Source organism: Neolamprologus multifasciatus, chromosome 5 (assembly GCF_963576455.1).
Source record: "Neolamprologus multifasciatus chromosome 5, fNeoMul1.2, whole genome shotgun sequence".
Taxonomy (NCBI): Eukaryota; Metazoa; Chordata; class Actinopteri; order Cichliformes; family Cichlidae; genus Neolamprologus; species Neolamprologus multifasciatus.
This window is the reverse complement of record NC_140443.1, coordinates 25750430-25771218: the sequence shown is the minus strand read 5'-3', so window position 1 is coordinate 25771218 and position 20789 is coordinate 25750430. Positions and strand designations below refer to the sequence as shown.

The window sequence follows — 20789 nt, the reverse complement described above, 5'->3', positions numbered from 1 at the left end:
TATTGCGTGTACAATGTCTGTGTATGTGCAAGTGCATGTGTGTGATAACAAGCCTCTGTCATTCCAAGGGTGGCCAACCATGTCCATATATAAGTGGAAATGCATCTTGACAGAGTCCTTCTCCTTCACACACTCGTATACACACACACACACACACACACACACACACACACACACACACACACACACACACACACACACACACACAGAGGGAGGGGGTTAAGTGTGTGAGTACAGAGTAGTGCTGTAGCTCTGTGTGCTGACCTTCAGGGTTATCTGGAAGGTTCCTCCACACCTTGCTGCTAGCACGAACCCCTGCTGTCACCATGGAAACACAGCTAGCAGGGACAATGTGTGCTCCGTCCGGTGTGTTGCTCATGTGTACACATTCACCTATATGTGATGACACTTACAGGTTCTGTACAGCGCAAAAGCACATAAAGCACATGCAGCAGACACACACACACACACACACACACACACACACACACACACACACTCTAATTGGTGCATGCTTCAGTATTCATCTGTCCTCCAATTCATTTATCCCTCATTTCCTTCACTCTCCTTTCGCTTCTCCCTCTTAATGAAACCATGCACACAGTGCACAATAAGCTCTTGGGCCTGCACAGCATTGTCAGAAGGGTGCACACGACCCCATTTCCAGTAGTGGAACCATTATTAGCATGCTGTGACAAGAGACAGCCATTCACCACAACACACATACACACGATACAAAACCTGCAGTTTCATCACCACTGGATCACTGGGATTTATTTCACAGACAGCAGGAATGTGCTGGCACAACGTGACCGTAAATCAACACATCGTACACTCTGGAGTGACAAGTCAAGATAATACACTCAAAAACCAAGTAGGATGAGTTTGTATTTATTTATTTATTGATATGGCTAAATTAATGGATGGATTGATAGAAAGGGAAGCAAAAACAAACAACAAAAACAGGACAGACTTGACATGCAATCTTTCTTCAGATCTCCTCCATTTCTTGACTTTCTCAACCATGATTCGTCAGAGTGCTCTGGAAAACGGGGGGGGGGGGGGGGGGGGGGATGACAAGGGAGTGGAAAACGAAGAACAACTGTCAAATAATACATTTACTTCGCTAGAATCCAAAAGACAAGTAAGAGAAACCAGGATGCATCATGGGAAATCTATTCCCTAATATAAACAAACTAGCCTGATGATGCATGATCAATATACAAAGATCATGTTAAACATGATCTTCCTACTCTAACATCTTAAAATATCTGGAACTTAACGTAGAAAATTACAGTTCCAGCTAACAACTTTGGGGACACGATCATCTTTCTAGTCTGGAGAATATCAATGATTACCCAGAGATATGGATTTGAATGGAATTTTCTTTAAACAATAATCCATTTTTAAAACTAAATTAGATTTCTAAGTGTCAATGTATCCCAAATAGTGTCAAGAACATGTCATCACAATGATGCACAAAAAGTACACATCCGTATTTTGTAAGCAGAGCTTATTTATTCTGCTTTTAACCTTCTTTCGAAAGGTAAACAAAATTCATTCAGGTGGCTGCCAAGTGGTGGAAGACATAGCTATATTTACTTTCTCAATATGATGGATCCAAAGTTGTGAAGGTGAAATTGATCATTTTGTAGCGTCAGTGTAGAAAAAACAAAAGAACAAAAATGCAACCTATTTTTTGTTTCACTGGACTGGAGATGTCAACAGCCCTCGGGATAACGGGCTAATGCTAAGACAAGCTTCTGCAGAAGGTCTGACCTCTGCAGGAACGTGTTTAGCCTGTAGCTACTTTCACTGCTGCTAAACTACATTTAGAAAAATGGGAAACAAGAGTAAGGACAAAACACAAATCTAAAGACAAACACAGTTCCAGAAAATCTCTTCGCCACCAAAGTCTAAAACTCATACTGGTCTTTACAAAGCTAGCTGGACAAGAACAGACACACACACACACACACACACACACACACACACACTTAGGTTCTAATCCAGTGAATCAGAGTAGCTGCAGGGAAGGTCTAAAGTGGTTTATTGCTACAGTAGACCTACACTTGACATACTTTAGCCACACTCATAACAGGTGATTTTTTGGGGGGGGAATTGCTGTGCAGCCCAAGAGCTGCAACAGGCACTTGAACAGAAGACAATCTGCAGAGGCTGAAGGTGTCATCGTAATTTATCTGATTTTACTCATTTTCATTCTGTCATCAAGTGCACTGGATCATATTTGCCTGGTGCCTGTTAATATAGACCATTCCACAGCAGCGCACACACACAAAATAAGATTTTTCTCTTGGTGTAGCATGCAGTTTGGAGCGGTTTCTTATTGGATTCTTACTTTTAGTACCAGATGGTAACGTTTATCCCACCCCAAGAAGAATTATCGCCTAAAAGCAGAACAATATATTGTGATATTAGCACAGCTACTGTACTTAATAGTTGCCAAGTAAGAACCAGTCTCATGGTTTAATAATTTAGAGGACACCTCATTTTGGAACCAAGCAGCGAAAAGATTAAATGGGGGGATGAAGAATAGCAGCCTTGGAGATTTATTCTGTATCAAAATACTTTCCAAGTGACCTGGCAGTCTCTTGAAATAAGATTATTAAGTACTGTCTTTATATGTTTACACAGAGTTACACTTGTAGCTAATTTTGTTTCGGAAAGCCAATTTACTATGGGGTTACACTGAACTCCTCTAGCGTAAATACACATCCAAACACACAGTTGCAGGAAGAGACGCGGGGCAACACAGGGTTAGTGAAGCATTAGCTTGACGCTGCTGGGTGTGCTAGTTGGCATGCTAACTACCCCTGTGCTCGGCTGGCAGGCAGATATGCTGGCGGGCAGGTTAGCTGTTCACTTGCCAAGTGCATCCGAGGGCATCGCAGCCTGTGCCTTTGAATTGGAGATGAGCGGCAAATGTGACAAGGGGATTTAGCTTTACTGTTCCACTCACGTTCTGAGATATAAAGGGGGACAGTGTGTGTCTGCATGTGTGCGTGAAAACTCACTATTTGTGTGAAAGTGGCTGTTTATGCGAGCAGGAGTTGATGCATACACCAGTGTGTGTGCGCGCGCGTGGCGAGAGGGGTGTTGGTGTTGCCACACTCTTACACAGCACTGTGACGGAACATTATGCCTAATGCATAGTGTATGAAGTAGTTCCTGAATTTCAAACTGACCCCTGGCACCCCCCACAGTACACACAGTTCAATTTGGTGCCCCAGGTCTAAATTTGGACTGCCGCCATCCTCACTTGGATAATTTAAAGACAGGAAAAGCTTTTCATGCACAAAACTGTGGGCAGCAAGGGCAGCCAAATATTCTAGCTCAAGGTCTGTGCTGAGGTTTAGACATACACCAGCTGCCGGTTTATTAGGTACACTGAGCTAATGTATTCTAATGCGGCTATACTGGAAAACAAAAATCCTATCCTTTACAAAGGTTTTAATGTTGCCTTATGAATGTATTCCTCAAGAATCTGTGCCAGATTGGAAAACTATAGCTTCACATATGGAGACTGAGCTGTGGTTTGCCTTGATCTTTATCTTTTATGCTTTCTATTCACCAGCACTGAAAGTTTAACGTTGACTTTACCATCACTGTAAATCTGTCTGTCATAATTAGATTTAATATTCACAAAAACATGGATTCACACAAAGACAGAGACAACATACAGTCACACAAACGCATGTTTTCTTCCACCTGCCAGTTTCTGTCCAATTAGCGAGCAGTTTGAGGAGTAGATCGTTGCGTTTGTTGGCTGCGAATCAACTTTGAACGTCAAAAAGGCACAGAAGCAACACTGTGCACACCGTGTGTGTGTTGACACTTCCAGTTTTAAGCTAATAGGCAACATGGAGACAGTGGACACACGTGTAAGCATCTGCAGCACACAGAAGAGGAGCCTCACTCACTCGCTCACTTGTTTCTTCTCTGCAAAAAACAAAAATAATAGACAAGCAGAAAATCAATAACTGTCTCCTCTGCTCAGTGCTAACAGCACTCAGTTCTCTCCCTCTCTCAGGAGGGACAGAGACAGTTGCCAGGCAGAACTGTCAATCAGATACTCACAGTGGACGTGGCTATGACTGCTTTATAAACACGCAGCGATTCACTCATTACCCAGTCAGTACGACAACCACACACTCCATTAGTCAATCCAGGAAGCCTCCAGTGCAGTTAGTCAGCTGGTTGGTTACATGCGTAAAAACATTAAATTATTTTGTTGGTGGTGGGCGGGGTTGCACTGGAAACAAGTTGCAAAAACAATGCTTACATTGTGCCTTTTAAAATGATATGGCGGCACACTGGTTATCAAATAATGCTTACTTACACAACCGTGTGACTCTTTTGGAGTTGTGTTTCCAGTTTTAGAGTTTCTGTTGTGGGTTATATTAACCAGTGAGGCAAATGTGGCACACTTTAAGCTGGGAGCCAAGCAAAAGAGTCCCAAATCCAATCAGGGTGCTTTATAGTTGTTAAAGAAACAAACTCCCTGACACTTTGAATTAATTTGATGATTTCTTTTTCACTGTTATGCAGAAAAATAGTTTCTAAACCAAACATGTCAACATTCCTTTGGAACAGCATTTTTTTATCCAGTATCTTTGATTCTGATTAATGACTGCAAACATTAAATAGAGCATTATTTAAGTTGATAATGGTAGTCACACTCTGAAATTAAAGAGTTCCTCAGTCCTCACATAGCAAGTCTCTTTTGTCACAATTTACACTGACACGTTATTTTTAGCCAAATGAAATAAGACACGTGGCAGCTGAAACCTGGCAAAGGGGCGGGGGAAGGATCGATGGCATGTTGGTGATTGCGGTTCGTGGAGTGTAGCAGCATGGAAGACATGTTTGGCTGGATGCTGATGGAGTGTTTCTATAGGCTTGAGAGACAGGCACATGGTGGGGTGGGTAGGTGGGAGTGGAGGGAATATAGGGGAGGGACACGAGAGAGACCAGCTAATCTTTATGTGGCCTGCGCGTTCATGGGGCGGTCGCCTTGGAGATGATGGATGTGAAGGAGAGATGGAATGGAAGGAGGTAAAAGGGTGAAAGAGAAAGACAGTCATAAAAAGACAGAAATATGTGCCTGAGTGTGTATGAGAATGTGACACACACACACACACACACACACACACACACACACACACACACACAAAATTACATGAATGTGTTCTCACAAGCAAGCAGGAGCTATAATCAATGTAAGAGCAAAACTAGGACTCTATAAAAATGATATTAATAACAGGGATAATACAGTATAAAGAACTGACTGGGTCTATATACATGAGTGTGTCTGCATGAGTGCACATATAAAAGTGTGTGTGTGTGTGTGTGTGTGTTTGTGTGTGTGTATGCGTGCGTGTGTGCTGGAGCAAACTGCTGCTGAAGAGTGGCTGCGTTATCAGATTAGAGTTAGCAGGCAGGCCAAGGCTCACAGTGGGGCTCAACACCTGCTACTACTGATAGTCATGCAAAAAACAAAAAAAGACAAAAACAAACACGTGTGCGCATGCACACACCACACTACTATTTCCTTGTGTGCTTTTAATTTTACCATCTTTATGCTTTTTCCTCACTCTCACAATAGTGACTGACACAGCTTCCTCCTCTTTTCCTTTTCCCTACTTCAACCCTTCCATTCCTTCCACTGACAGAGTCATCCTGTTGGGGTGGCTGTAGCTCAGGTGGCAGAGCAGGTCAGCCACTAACCAGAAGGTCGGTAGTTCGATCCCAGGCTGCTCCAGTCTGCATGCCAAATATCCTTGGGCAAGATACTAACCCCGCGTTGCTCTCCGATGCATCCATCGGAGTGTGAATGTGTATGAATGGTAGATTACTGAGCACTTAGGTCAGAAAAAAGTGCTGGTGTGATTGGGTGAATGAATTAGTTGTATAAAGCGCTTTGAGTGCTCAGACAGAGTAGAAAAGCGCTATATAAGAACAAGTCCATTTACCATCCTATCTACATTTTGTCTATCATCCACTCTTTCCTTCTGTATCGCTCTCTTACAGTTTTCAATGAACCCTTTCTCACTGACAACCATGTGTAAGCCTCTTCCTCTACCAGCTTCTTTTCTTTCATCAGTCTCCATCCATCGCCCTGGTGACAGGCACCTTTCTCTTCCATCTCAAACACTCATCCACGTTCTTATCTTTTTTTGTTGTTGTTGTTTTTAGCTGAAAAACACACAAAACCCCCCCCAAACAGACAACTTCATCATTGCGACCCGAACATGTCCGAAAGAGATTTTCTTCTTGCCAGAATTACCTGCAGGTGAAATACGAGGGAGAAGCAGAGGGAAGTAGTCTGCCAGCGCTAGAGCCATCCTGTTCTTTTCCCTAGCAATGGAGGTCTACGCTGATTGTAGTCTTGAGAGGTACTTAAGATGCTGCCGGCACTACATTTAGAAATGGACAGCTACTTGAAGTAAGTGAATTTGTGGTTCAAAGTGGCATGTGTGGAAAACGTCAACTAAAATGTTTGGAAACGGGAGGGATTGTGCTACACAGATGCACAAATATGCCACACAAATAAGCACTCAGATGACAAATCTGATAAGAGATGCAAATAAACATGCAAACATACAACATCCTGCACTGCACCATCGTCATGTTATTATATTTCTAATATCTTTTTGAAGCCAGCTGGAAGCTTGTGAAGCATTCCAACTGGCTTGGTGTGAGAATAGTTTTCTCTTTGTTAATCTTATTTGCTGACACAAGGCAAATCAACTAATAATATAAATCTCCCCCATAATAATGTGCCAAGTCTAACTTCTAACTGCCAACAGAAAAAGGCACGGAGAAAACAAACAATTAAAAAAATTATGCTAAAATATTATTTACAAGTAGAGACTTGCACACATCCGTATACAGTCACCGCATATTTTATCAGATACACCTTCTTCTTACTGGGTTGCTTCCACTTCTGCTTTCGGAACTGCCTTAATTGTGGCATAGATTCAACAAGATGCTGGAAACACTGGTTAAAGATTTTGGTCCATATTGATATGATAGCTTCACATAGCTGCTGCACATTTCTGAGGAACACATGCATGATCTGGTCACAAATATAACCGTGATATAGTAAACTCGTTGTCATGTTCAGGAAACCAGTTTGAAATGATCCTAGCTTTGAGACAAGGTGTGCTCTCCAGCTAAAAGCATTCATTACAAGCACACTGTAGTCATAAAGGGGTGGGAATGGTTTGCAGCAACACTCAAATAGACTGTGGCATTTAAACAATGTTCGAGCTGTGCTAATGGGTCCACAGTGTGCCAATGAAATGTCCCCCTCTCCACCAGCACCAATAGCAGCCTGAACTGTTCTTAAAAGGCAAGATAGAGCCGAGCTTTTATGTTGTTTATGCCAAATTCTGACCCTTCCATCTGAATCTCAGGAAATCGAGTCTCATCAGACCAGGCAACGCTTTCCCAATCTTCTGTCGTCCAATTTCGGTGAGCCTGTCCCAATTGTTACCCAGAGAACTGCTACACGCTGGATATTTTCTCTTTTTCCAGACCATTCTAGAAATGGTTATACGCATCTGGCGCCAACAACCATGCCCTGTTCAAAGCAACTTTGTAACCACACAGAGAATAATAATTATGACAGGTTTGTGGGACCTTTGTTGTCTAAGCTAGCAGCTATTGTGCACTATACCAAACTCTGCATTTTATTATGTTACACCTGCCCAAATGTGCAGGAGGCATGTTTATTGTATGTGAACCACGTTCATGTGTTTTCAGGCTTGCTGTTATGAATAGAGATTATCTTTGAATTGGAGCTGGTGTTTTCTAGTCTTGGAGACCAGGGCCTGCTCATTCATATCAACACATCAGAGCAGACAAAAATCCACGGACCGAAGACCAGCAGGTTCAAGTGGGTTAAGTATGTGAGATGCAACAGAAAGTGTGGTGATATGATATTGTTAGCCCAGGCTGACTGTATTAAATAGGGCAACAATAGCATTAGCATTCTGCACTAGTTGGCACTGAAACCTTGGAGTACTGCAGAAGAGGAGGGGTGACAATTATTGTAAGTGGTGGGTTGACAAATGTTTGTTCTTGAATATGACTTTGAGGATGGCTGTGTTTTGTTTTCCTCTGAAGGAGGTTGAATGCGAGACTAGATCATGAAAACCAATAATTCTCAGACTATTCGGTGGGCTTGTGCTCATGCAAACACTCACAGATGCTTAGAATATAGAAATTTTGCAATGGAAATGTCTATATACAGTAATGACAAAATATGAGATGGAGCCTAACGTCACACGAAAGACAGACAAAATGCTCAGAGCTTCATGATAACGTAGGGCCTTGGTGAGCTGACATTTACCCTGTACTCCTCACACATACACTCACTCAGTGGGTTTCCATATGCATGACAATGGCCCGAGCTGAGACACTGACAGGAGAGGGACAGGGGAGTGATAGCAGAGAGGAGGTGAAAGGCCATATCCTGAACCAACTGCTTTTAATAGATGGCAGAGGGTAGAATGTGTGAAAAATGTGTATGTGTGTGCATCCATGCATGAATCATAAAACATAAAAGAACCTCTGAGTGACATATAAGGAAGGCTGTGCCGCTGCAGATAGTGAGTTGGGTGGACTTCAAGTGAGAGACAGAAAAAAATGAGATACTCTAGTGATGTTCAGATCAAGACTCTGGCAGAAAAGACAGATAAGCAAGCCGCTGGTTTTATTGGCAGATTGATTGGCGAGCATAGACACTCCGATTGAGAGTAACAGAAATATATGGCAGCGTCTACATGAATAAACTCTTGGAAAGTCATACGAGTGACTCTCAGCTCTGTGGAATTGACAGGATTGACCACTAAATCGTATGAGCCTACTGCTGATGTACACAAATGTGAACTTTGCTTACACGAGTGTCTGGTGGACAACAAAAATAACTAAGATTTAGCTTTTAGGCAGACACGTGGTATTCAATAGCTGTCATGCTTCACGTACAGAAAGAGCCAAAAGAGAGAAAACGATGATGTGCGAACCATAAGGTATCCACTTCAGACAACGAGTAATTTGTCAGAAAAATACAGCTTTCTCCCTTTAATCATAGGGAAGAATGTGTCTGCTTCTGAAAATCCTTACAAGCAAATGCAGATAACAAAAGAACAGAGCCTTTAAGCTGTCTGGAGGTTTTCACCAGGCTAAAAGCTTTGCTGCCTATTGAGCAGTTGTGTTATTGTTGCACCGCAGAGAACAAAAAAATATCACTGCATCCAAATTTTGGATGTCTTTTTTTTAATTTCTATTTTATCAGGCTATGAAAGCCAGTTTACTCTGCTTGTTAATTCAAATAAAAATCTCTGTAAACCAACATCTCAAAAATATGATGTATCAGTCATTCACTCAAGGAGAAAAACAGCCTTTTTAAAATTACAAAATTATGAAGGATAACAGATTTGAGACATTTCCCAAATGATGCATCCAATTTAGAAATCACACATTATGTAAAAGCTGGTTGAAAATTGGCGATTTTCTTGTGACAGTCTTTTTCAGGTATTTCCTGAGAGCAATAAATAGAATTTTCTAAAACATGTCCTATTCCGATTTTTTAAAAGTAAAAAACATCGGTTTCCCTTTACAACAACAGGAGCAAGCACAGGCACTAGCTCTATTATTAACAGTCTCAACCATAACAATTTTTTTTCTCCAGGGTCTATAGAACATTATATTTCATAATGAAATATGATGCAGTGCTCTCTCTAATGACTAAATCTGCAGTGCATATTGCTCCCTGTTGACCCTTTTCCACCTGGAGCAAATGCTGAACCTTTTGCTGGTGAAACGCTCGTCCAAGTGCTCTGCTCTGCCAAGCTGCTGGCCCTGTCAGATCCATTTACAGACAAGCAGACCGGACAGCTGTCTGCATGTCCAGAGGGGTCTTGGGAGAACGCACTTATTTCTTTTCATTAAGGCTGACTGATCAGGAGGCTCTGCTGGGAGGTCTACTCATCTACTCTCTCTTTTATACTTCATTTGGGCATCATTCCAAACGTAGTCAGCATTACTAAATAGCTCCATAAAAACTCAGAAAACAACAAGTTCTATAAAACGGATAGCTTCCTGAACAGAGGTCTGTGATCAAAAGACAATTTTAAAATTAGTTTTCACGTGCACATTACACTCAATCTGCACTCCAGATTCCAGAACTAAGTGAAACTTGAGTTTTATTGTTTTAACGGTTTAGAAGTGTGAACATAGACTGACAAATTAAATTATATCAGATTAGATATTAACATTTTCTGTTTGCACTGAGGGATATTTTAGGATTAGTTTAATCTTAAAGAACAATAAACAAAACTCTGAGGATCCTAAGCTAAGTACCTGCAGTGTAAGGAATGCTTCTTTTTCATAATTTATAAAACAGATCACTTTGCTTTCAGGTTTTACAGTAGGCTATGCAAAGGGAGACTGGTTTGAATCCCATGTGTAGCCATCTTGTTGGGGAAGTTTTGGAACAGACAGGTAGAGGGACGGGAACTTTTCCGCCTACTGGAGCTTTATGAGAAATGTATTAATGATGGGCAAATATATTGGTAAATTTGTGCATGATGTCACCTCACAGTATAAGGGTCGACCAGGGCCTTTTTCCACAGGGAGTTTATACAGTCTTGCACTTTTCACTCCAGGTACTCCTGCTACCTCAAACATTCCAAAGGCATGCGCATTAAGTTCACTGGTGATTCTAAACTAAACACATGTGAATGTAGCATGTGTTGTTGTGTGTCTCTGTGCAGTGGATTTCCATATATTTGTCCATTATCAGTGCTCCCTCCCTGCTAGTAAAGCTAATGCAATGTGTAATTACTTGCTAAAGTTTACTTGCCGTATTAGCCAAATTAGTGATTTTTTCCCATGTATGAAATATGCAAAGTGTCTCCCCAGGGGTGGGTTTAGGATGAGGCAAACATACATAGTCAGACCTGAATAAGATGTAAGAGAGCTCCACGGGCAGCAGTGCAGAACAGAGCTAAACACCGGTTAATGTGACAATGTGTTCAGCGAAAAAAAGCTTTAATATGGCAACTACGGAGGATGGTGACTAAAAGAAAAAGGGGGGATCAATCACATCAGCACCAGGAAAAGATCCATGGATGAACAGATAATACAGAAGATGGGTGGATAAGGGAAGCGGGAAGGAAAAAAGGATATCCTAATACATGACAAAATATTAGATGGAGATAGTTTAAGGCCATGCTTACGTATGGAATCTTTTAGGTTTCCATATTTCTAGTTTAAATCCAGGAACATTTATATGGCTTTTTAAGCGTCAGCTTGGGATAGAAATCTCAAAAGTCTTAAAGGTCAAACTGAAAAGCCCAGCATCTTCAAAAGAGTAGTACAGGTTACTCCTTAAAAGAAAGATTTAATCTGTTAGATTATCCCTATAAAGAAAGGTTAGACAGAGAAGATGTCAGTGATAAAATGTCCTGATTTGAAACTGCCTTTTCAAGTAAGAAAGCAAAAAAACTGAAATAAAAAAGCAGCACCCTAGTATAAAATTAAATCTGGGACATAGTATAAAGTGATTCAAAAATGTGGCCAATAGTGGCAAATTCAGAGATCTAAAACTATATTTAGGACAAAAAGAACTATGTTGTGTTTATCTACATCAGTCAAATCCATCCTCTTTCTACCAAGATGAAAGTTAGGAACTTATTATTTCTCTTCAATATAAAACAGTATAAAGGTATGGGCACAGTGCTGATGTGTTTTATATAGACTGGATCTTTCCCTTTCATTCATTTGCCCTTTAAGCTGCCCTCTTTCAGCCTCCGTAGTGTTTTCTCCTTCATTTTCCATTCACAGTCAAATATCTGCCTAATTGGATATGAATTAAAACTCGGCCTGCTTCAAAGAAAAAAAACAAAACTGTTTGGCTTTATTGTGCAGTACCGTCTATTCTTTAAAAAACAAACACTTCCTATGAGAATTTATATAGCACATACATACAAACACTGGTCTAATATACAAACTCAAACGCACTGTATTTCCTCAAAGAGCAACATCCCAATAGCAAGCTGATCTTTTGAACCAGTTTAAAAAGACTGATTGCTTTTATTGTGAGCCTTTGCTTTGCTTTTATCAACCGTTTAAACTGCCAAATTCACCAATTGTTGTTTTGTGGCTTTTATCTACTTTGGAGCCGTATCAGTGCATTTTGTCATGATAATAATGTGCAAATTGGCCCATTCATTATTGTTTTTTTGATGGAGAAATTGGCTAAAATAAGCACTTTGTAGATAAGCATAGGGTCTGAACACTATTTGCAAAAGCATCTGCAGAAAACAGAATGCATTTCAAAGCACTGAATGCCAAAACTGATTTTAATACACTAATAATGGTGCAATCTTCCTATCAGAAAGTCCCCAAACACAGTGCACGCCTGGTGACTTATAAATCCGCTCAATGAGCACGTTGTATTTATTTAACTTTCTACTCGAAGTGTCAAAGTAACAAACACGTAGATGGTGATTCTCAGAAGTTAACTGATTCTGTGTAGGTACTGAAGGGATTCTTTGTCTCTGCACCCTTTTGTTCCACTGTCAGTCTGGCTGTCAAACTCCTTCTAGGTCTGACTCATTCAAGCCAGCCTTCTCTCTCGTCTTCACGGGGGGAAGGCGGCCTTAAAAATATGTCCTTATGTGTCCCTCGCTCCAAATATGGAATAAAGGAAAATAAACAAGAGTTTGTTGATGGTAACGCTCTGACCTTTATTTTGCTAAAACTCAACTTGGATCCTTTTTTATTGTCGTTTTTTTGTGTGCAAGGAACTTTTTTTTTTTCTTTTTTTCTTCTGGCAAGCCAGGAAAAAAAACCCCGAACAACAACAACTTTGAAAATCACAGCTTTAAAAAAGGGACGTTGCTACATCTCTCAAAGGAAATTTGAGGGGAATGAATAATAAGAGAAACTATTTAGAGCAACACAAACTGCACTCTAATACGCCGAATTAAGCAAACCTTCGAATAAATATCACATGCAAAAGATACTAAAGCTGACAAAGATTACTTCTGTGCCCTACCTTCTTTGCTTGATGGACACAGGTCATGTATTGTTTGGCCAGGCTGGAGCAGTGGAGAGTCTCCTGTGGATTTTCCTTGTAGCACTGGAGCACCTTGGCCTGCAGCTCAGCGCACAGATATTCAGTATGTTGGGGTCTAGAAACAAACAGAGAGAAGGAAAAGCTCAAATCTGCTTGCCAACATCACCGCCCCCACCCACCAGGACCATAGATCAAGGTTGTAAATGCTACTATGTGAACTCAAGATAGTAAAGTCAGTCCAGCTGCAATAGAAAGAGAAGTTGTCACACATGAGAAACACAAAGCTGTAGCGTCTGTTTGTCGAAACACTGATTCAGATAATCAGAAAAATAACTACCAAAACAGTTATTTCCAACTGTGATTGCTTAATGGAAATTTCAACCACTGCCACACAGACGAGGTTAAAAGAAATGAGCGCTGGCGGGTGCGATTCCTTTAAGTTCAACTTGCTTTTAGCAATAACAGCTTCTGTTTGGTGTAAGTGCATACGATGAGCAAACAAACAAAAAAACACAACAACAACAAAAAAAAAAGAAAAAAAAAGAGAGATTGTTTGTGGTTTGTTTTAGTCGCAGTTGAAGTAACTAAGATAGTTTCAAAGGCTTTAAGGTGCAGCTTGTGGAGAGAGATGAATTATGCATCAACAAAGCGGCTTAGGAGTCAAAGTCAAACTTTCTCTTTTCTTTTTATCTGACTCACACGTACAGTACATGTGTGTAGAGAAAAGCACACAATCGAAACCGCAGCCACGAAATACGAGATCGGCACATACCCACGTGCACAAACGCGCATACAGGTAGCGAATGCTAATCCTATAAGAGGGTAATCCTTGAGTGCTCTGTTGCTCGTGGTAATTTACCTGCTGTTGTGACAAGAACTTGCAACTGGAAGGACTGGGATATGGATATGTACGCGCACATACGTGCACGCACGGGAATACATGAACACAAAGACGCTTAATCAATCCATGATGCCCATTTCGGTTTTTGGTTAACCGCAAACATCAACCACTTTTCTGTTGAGCTTTGTCAGTTTGTTTTTAAAGAGGGCCTTCAAGAACTAAGAAGCTGGGCCATGTGGTGACCCGGTCTCTTCTTTCCATTAACTGATATCCTTGTTGCCATTGTGAGTTTTTTGTGTTGCTATAGTAAGTAAAGCCTTGTGTTGTTCAGTATTAGTAGTACCTTCACAGATGTAGAGGCTGACCATATGTCATACATGCTGGCTTTTGCAGCAACAAGATGATCTTTTAGATAATTTTGATCTTTTTTAATGATTGAGTATTAACTTGAATTTACTGATGTAGCTCCTGTTTGCATCAATAGTAGTTTCAAGAAAACTCAGTCCTTGCAGAAATGTGTCATTCAGTATTTGTTGTCATTGTCAATTTTGGTTACTTTTGGTGAGATTCTCTGATATCATTTAAGAGTATTACTTTCTATAGATGATACATTTGCAAATTCTTTGCAGTTGTAAGTTGACAAACATTGTTTTAAAATTGCCTAAAAATCTGTGTCAGCTGGAAAATGCTCGGCTCCCCGGCAACCCTGTATTAGCTAAGAAATATGACTAGTAGAAGATGATGGATGGAATTTATTTCGGAAAGAGCCGTTTGACGTTTTGCACACACTCCTTTCTTGCTGGATTATTTTTCACAGCATAGAATGCAATAAAATACATCAGAAGAGAAAATGAGAAAATAGAATTAAGAGAAAGGACTGGAATTTAAGTGAAAAAAATTAGGACCGGAATACAGATTAGAGTCAAATTGAAGTAGAATAAAATATGCGAATGAAAAAAAGCTCACCTCAAAACCAATTCAATAGTTTCACTCGGGCATTTGATCATGTTAAATGATATGCAGTGAAATTTCATGGAATTATTTTATTATTACATTTCCAATTGTTAGTCATGATTATTCTTTACTTTGTCTTGAGGTGAGATTTATTTCCCACTGCTCTCTCCAAGATCGAGCATGAACTTTAAGCCTGAACTAGAATAGAACAGAGTAAAACAGAACAGAATAGACTAAAATAGGAATTCTCTCTGCTCTGTGACTCCAAACAAGACCTACTGTAGGTATTTATAATCCAAACTTTTCTTGGGTACAGACCCCAGCTAAACTATCTCAATTGTCACAGCTTAACATACTATAAATGTCTAATCTAACTACATGATGTCATATATGATGCTAGTTTTTCTGCCTTTAAAATAAGAGACAGAGAGAACAGAAATTCTAAGTTTGATAAGGAGGCATGTTTTTTATCACTTCAAATAAACCATCTGACACGATGGGGCATGCCTTTTATTTTTTGGGAAGCTGACCACTTGGTATTCATGTGCATGATCATGCATGTGCACACACACACACACACACAGAACTGCAGTCATGCCACCGCAGAAAGCAATTACGGAATCATGCATCCTTTACATATGAATGAGCTCAGCAGTCCCTGCCTTCACTGACAAATACACACAATAAGCCTGAGTGCGTGTGTGTGTGTGTGTGTGTGTGTGTGTGTGTGTGTGTGTGTGTGTGTGTGTTGATCTGTACCTTGTGAATGCACTGCATGTGTGTCCATGAGATAAACCGTGTGCACAAACAAGACTGCGGGAGAAGTTTTTCTGCACTGGTATGTGCATTGTGTAGTCCCAGTGTCTGTGGCTGTGTGTGTGTGTGTGTGTGTGTGTGTGTGTGTGTGTGTGTGTGTGTGTGTGTGTGTTTCTGTGTGCAGTGGAGGGTAGAGCGACAGGATTAAATAAATCACTGGTGGAGAGAATATTCATGAAAAGAGAAGTGAATGCAACCTGGGAGAGAGAAGGGGGGGAGAGAGAATGTGACAGTGATGTATTAAATGACAAATAGCCCTTGCAGCGTGCATGGACGAACAGTAGCCCAGTAGCAATCATCATAATCTGCATTTAACCTCTGCCACATCATGTGGTGCCGTGCCACTCGGCGCCGAGGAAGAAGGGTAAATCTTTTATGTGATGTTTGACCATTCCACATTAATTTGGTACAGAGATGTTGATGTGTGGGGACAGAAATGGTCAGCTTTTAGGTATTCGTACTATTGCACAGAAAATTTAGATTATGCTATTGTGGTAAAAATCAGCAGCTTGGGCTTTCAATCACCTGATTACATTATACGATTGGTTGGTGTTTAACTTGAGAGCATCTCAAGAGCTGGTCGGCATTGTGAATTCCTCCCCAAGAATAGCAGATAACGGCAACAATAACCACAAGGTCTTAATCCAAACCCAAGAAAAGAAAATCATCCTTTTTTTCTATTCAACAAGAGGAACTTTTTGATAGCGTGTGTTTTAATAATGGAATCTGAAGCAGAAAATTGCCTCTGCTAATCTGCACCAACTGCCTTGTTTGACTGAAATTAAAGGTGAGCTCTTATTAGAAAAAGCTAGTCTGATAGCCAACTTTTGCAGGGAAAAAGAAGCAAAATAACACTCCAATTGCTTTCTGTCTGTGACGTTTTGCATAAATACATGCAGCACTGAGGGGGAAAGATTAGGCTCAAATTGTTAAAGTTTCTCATTATTTTTTGTCCCACCTTGGCAGTGTGCAGCTTTTATGAAGAAAGCTCAAGTTCTGGTCTGCTGCAAAGCATGACACTGGGGAATTAGGCAATAAGAAGAAAAAGAGAAGATCATAAGGACACCGCTTTTTATTGTTCTCTGTGTCTGAGATGGTACTGCTTGTGTTTGTGTGTGTGTGTGTGTGATGTGTGTGAATAGTTATTAATGTATGATGACAAGGATTTGGTTTCATTTAAAGAAGCAGCCGAGGCATTGTACTTTTGGTTTTTAATATTACGCTGAGTGGAGAGGAAGAGAAGAGAGGATCAAAGATGTCATGGCTGGGGTGAGATCAAAAGAAATGGCAGAGCATGCATCGTGTATTGTTGGAGGCTTTGTCAAGCTTTTATTAAACTGCCATATGGATAACACTCACAACATTGTGGTTCGGCAGAAATCTTACTTTGAGATCACATCAAATTAGAGCTGCAGACTTAGCTACAGCTTGCGAGGTGTCCAATGCCTGACTAAATTCAGTAACTTTGATTATTCTGGTAGTCGCAATAATCACTTATCCTACCTTTGCAAAGTGTGCGGCAATCCTTAAGTCCTAAGCTCACTTCACACGATATGACACCAGCCCAAAACTTTACCAAGTTTAATCTCAACTCCTGCGAACACACAAAGTCTTCATCTCAAATCTAGAAGAACCCAAAGACTGAAGACAGACAGAACTCTCCCTTTATCTTCATATGCTGACAGATGAAATGCTGAAGGCAGATAAGGACGTAGGATAAAAAATTCGCACTCTGTTGGCCTGGCTGATTGATCCCCGCCAACCTCTCTTTGTGGGAATACAGGGAGAAAGAGATGGGAGTGGATAAGGACAGTGTTTCATTAAAACAGGTGACATGCGGGAACAAGATAAGAGGCGCATGTGCACGTGTGTTTGTGTGACATCTCATCACTGATAACTTTTCAATCAGGAAAACTTGCGCTTGGACGACTCACTCGAGTTAGGAATGATAGGGGACTGCTATCGCCGTCCATCACTCTCCCTTCTATCAACAGTTTCAGTTCCAGTTTGGTGCCCTGTCATTTGTCCTTTTCTTTAACAACTATACTTCCCCTTAAAAACAGTGTAGCTTTTAAGCACAGAGTACAAATCGCATCAAAGCCTGAGCATATTATTTCTGCACGGTAAAATACAATCTAGAACACGATTTCATAATTTGCCTCTCAGTGAGGCGACATGCCCTTTGTTCCCCTTCCATTAGCACCAGGTAATCTTTAGATCATTAAATAATTTGCTGGTTCAGCATGTTCTTATGCAAGGTCCCAATGCTCCCCCCCAAAATGATACTGATATCAATGAGATTTTTGCCTTGTTAGTTTTTTTCCCTACATCCAGGAATTTTTAGGCCAAAAAATGCACTTAAATATCAATATACCAAAGATCACATTAACTTAACTCTAATACACATCTTTGCTTATTAAACACACACATCAGGTTATCGACTATACTGTATGCTTACATACCTAGTCACTCCACAAAGGGCCTGTGCTGAAATTCTGCTCATCATATCAAGCAGAAAATCATTTAAATCAATGCACTATTACTATTAATATTGCAACAATTACTCTCCATCTTCTCATTCTTATTTTGAAACTATATTCTATATAATAAAATTGTATTGTGTCCATCATCAGCTGGCCCTACAGTAACAGGTAGAGGGATGTTTCTTCTGTAGTGACACACGTGGTGAGTCCAAGTCGGCAGATAGAAAATATTTCCTACATAAAACCACTCACAACAAGGCCTGTGGAATTTTCTTTTAACAGAGCCGTGACATGATACCTGAAAAGACACATTGCTGTGGAGTTTCTTTCTTGACACAAGTACCGTTTAGTCCCATTAGATTGAATAAAAGGCATACTTTCCTACAGCCACTACCTCCCAAGCTGGGCAAGTTTTATCAAAACAGTCTAGACAGTTAGACAGAACTAACACTAACCAGTAGAAAAATATGCACATTTAATTTAGAAGTAATCTGCTCCTCTGAGTTTCTAGCATATGAGTGGATCCTTGGAGACCTCACGAAATGTAATGGTGTAACTATTACCCTAATGGTTGGAATGACAAGAGCTGTTAAGATAAACCTGTTTTAGACAGGTTTATCTTCTAAAACCTCACCTATCTAATTTACTCCATTAATGAGTCCTGTAAACTTGTACAATTGTGTTTCTTCATATGCTTTTAGAGGCAGTCAAAAAGGCAGAGTGTCTAAGTGACTGCAGCCTTCTGTCCTCATGGTAAATCTCTGCCGGTTCAAGGTGCCGACAGGTCCTGTCTCGTGTAATGACTAGCAGTCTATTGCTTTGGAGGGCACAGAGATCCTTACAGTAAGCTACCTGTCTGTTTCATTAATTGGACATGGAAGAGACACACACACACACACACACACACACACACACACACACACACACACACACACACACACACACACACACACACACACACACACACACACACACACACACACACACACACACACACACACACACAAGAAAGAGCATATACAGAATAAAGTAGATAAAAGCATGCTTTCATCTGAGTTTGTTCTAACTACAAACTGTCAGCAGTTACTTTATGATGAATCCAGACATCCACCTGAGGTTTGCAAAGGTTCTGTCTTTGCTAACACTTTGAGAGTAACAAGTTTTTTTTAAGAGGATTAATGGATTTTTAGATCTTAAGGTAAGCTTGACTGCAATGTTGTGGGTCTCTACAGAAAAGCATTTTGAGGGAATATGGGTAGTCAGATACCCCAAGGCAAGCCTAATGGATTAACTCCTCTAAATAACCTCATGTTGTTGGGCAAAGCAAGTAGAAGATGACACTGGATAACATTTTACCATTCGCTATGTCGCCACATGAGAATAATGTTTTACAGTCAACATCCCAGGGGCTTCCATCTTTTTGCTCTGCTTTTATGAAAGTAGCCACCTCAAGTCTGAGAGGCTGCTTTTAGCATTAGCGTTGGCACTTAAACTATTTGGGGTCATTCCTAGAATCAAAGCTGAGAACCAGAAAGAAAAAAAAAAATGGTACGGCCGAACAAGTCAATAAACAAGGGAAATGGTGGTGTTCTTAACTTCTCTAGACTGCTGTTCCTGATTTCAGCCTCCCTAAGTGTGTTTATAGGGCTTTGTGGTTCGCCCAAATTTTTCCATCAGGTAGCCATGGTTACTAGTGTAGGTAAATAACCCGTGATCAAGTAGCAACCTCAAGGGCTAAAAAGGAGACACGAAAAGTGCTAAAAATTGCAGTCCATTTTATAGCCATGTGAGGCTATCTATGTTTAAACTGCATTAAGATGAAAAGTTGGTGTGGTCAATCCAGTGCACAGGTGTCCTGCTCTGCTATTAATTGTACCAAAACAGACTTTAAGGAGTCAGCTATCCAGGCTTCATTTTAAAATTAGGAAACTGTTACAATAAGATGGAGAGAGGCTAAATCAGAGACACAGACCCTCCCCAAAAAAGAAAGGAAAAAAGAAAAGAAGACATATTGTAACTACATAGCATGTTAGACAGTGCTGCATCCCCGAGTGCTCGCCCCTCCTTTCAGCAGTGGGTAAATAGAATAATTACTGGGTGGTCAGTGTAGTGTGAAACGACAGCGTGACCACAGCACAATGAAACACTGCCCAAATGCTGACAGAACATGATGAGCACATGGCTGCCTGAATACAAAGTGTGCCTGTATTGGTGGCAGAGATAGAAAGGCGGAAAAGGAGTGAAAGTTTGTGTGCCGCACTGAAAAAAAAGCAATAGAAACACATTGTGGCGGGACTAAATGCTATTCCTTTGGAAAACTTGTGCTGAAGTGATCTCCTAACCTCTTCCATGCAGCCGTAGACAATAGCAAATCCCTGCTAATGTAATAATTTTGACGAAATTTTAGACTTGAATTGTATGCCGCTGAATTCAGTGGACCAGGTGCAAGAAAATGGCAATGTTGTGGATGAGGTCACTGCCCATTACGCAGTACAAAGCCAGAAAAGAGACCAAGCAACTTTTTCTTTCTGCCGTTTCTAAAAGTGAAATAAACTGTGTGCTACTGCTCTATACAACGTAACAA

At 40.6% G+C, this 20789-nt stretch overlaps 1 protein-coding gene and 1 long non-coding RNA gene across 4 annotated transcripts in view; both read right to left on the bottom strand.

The window, feature by feature from the left end:
- Positions 1 to 875: 875 nt before the first annotated feature.
- The window catches only part of chchd6b (coiled-coil-helix-coiled-coil-helix domain containing 6b), a 52900-nt gene continuing 32986 nt past the window's right edge, over positions 876 to 20789 (bottom strand). For 2 of the 3 annotated variants that reach the window (XM_085158995.1, XM_085158997.1), the window contains 2 exons: positions 13091 to 13226; positions 876 to 1042 (listed from right to left, as the gene is read on the bottom strand). In XM_085158995.1, coding sequence (XP_085015121.1) covers positions 1019 to 1042; positions 13091 to 13226 — 160 coding nt within the window. In that variant the 3' untranslated portion in view covers positions 876 to 1018. The other variant, XM_085158996.1, reaches the window with a different exon arrangement.
- Positions 4493 to 10495, bottom strand: LOC146518853 (uncharacterized). Its single transcript, XR_014874007.1, has 2 exons — positions 7875 to 10495; positions 4493 to 7841 (listed from the first exon to the last, which is right to left on the bottom strand). It is a non-coding gene; the product is annotated as an uncharacterized LOC146518853 (long non-coding RNA).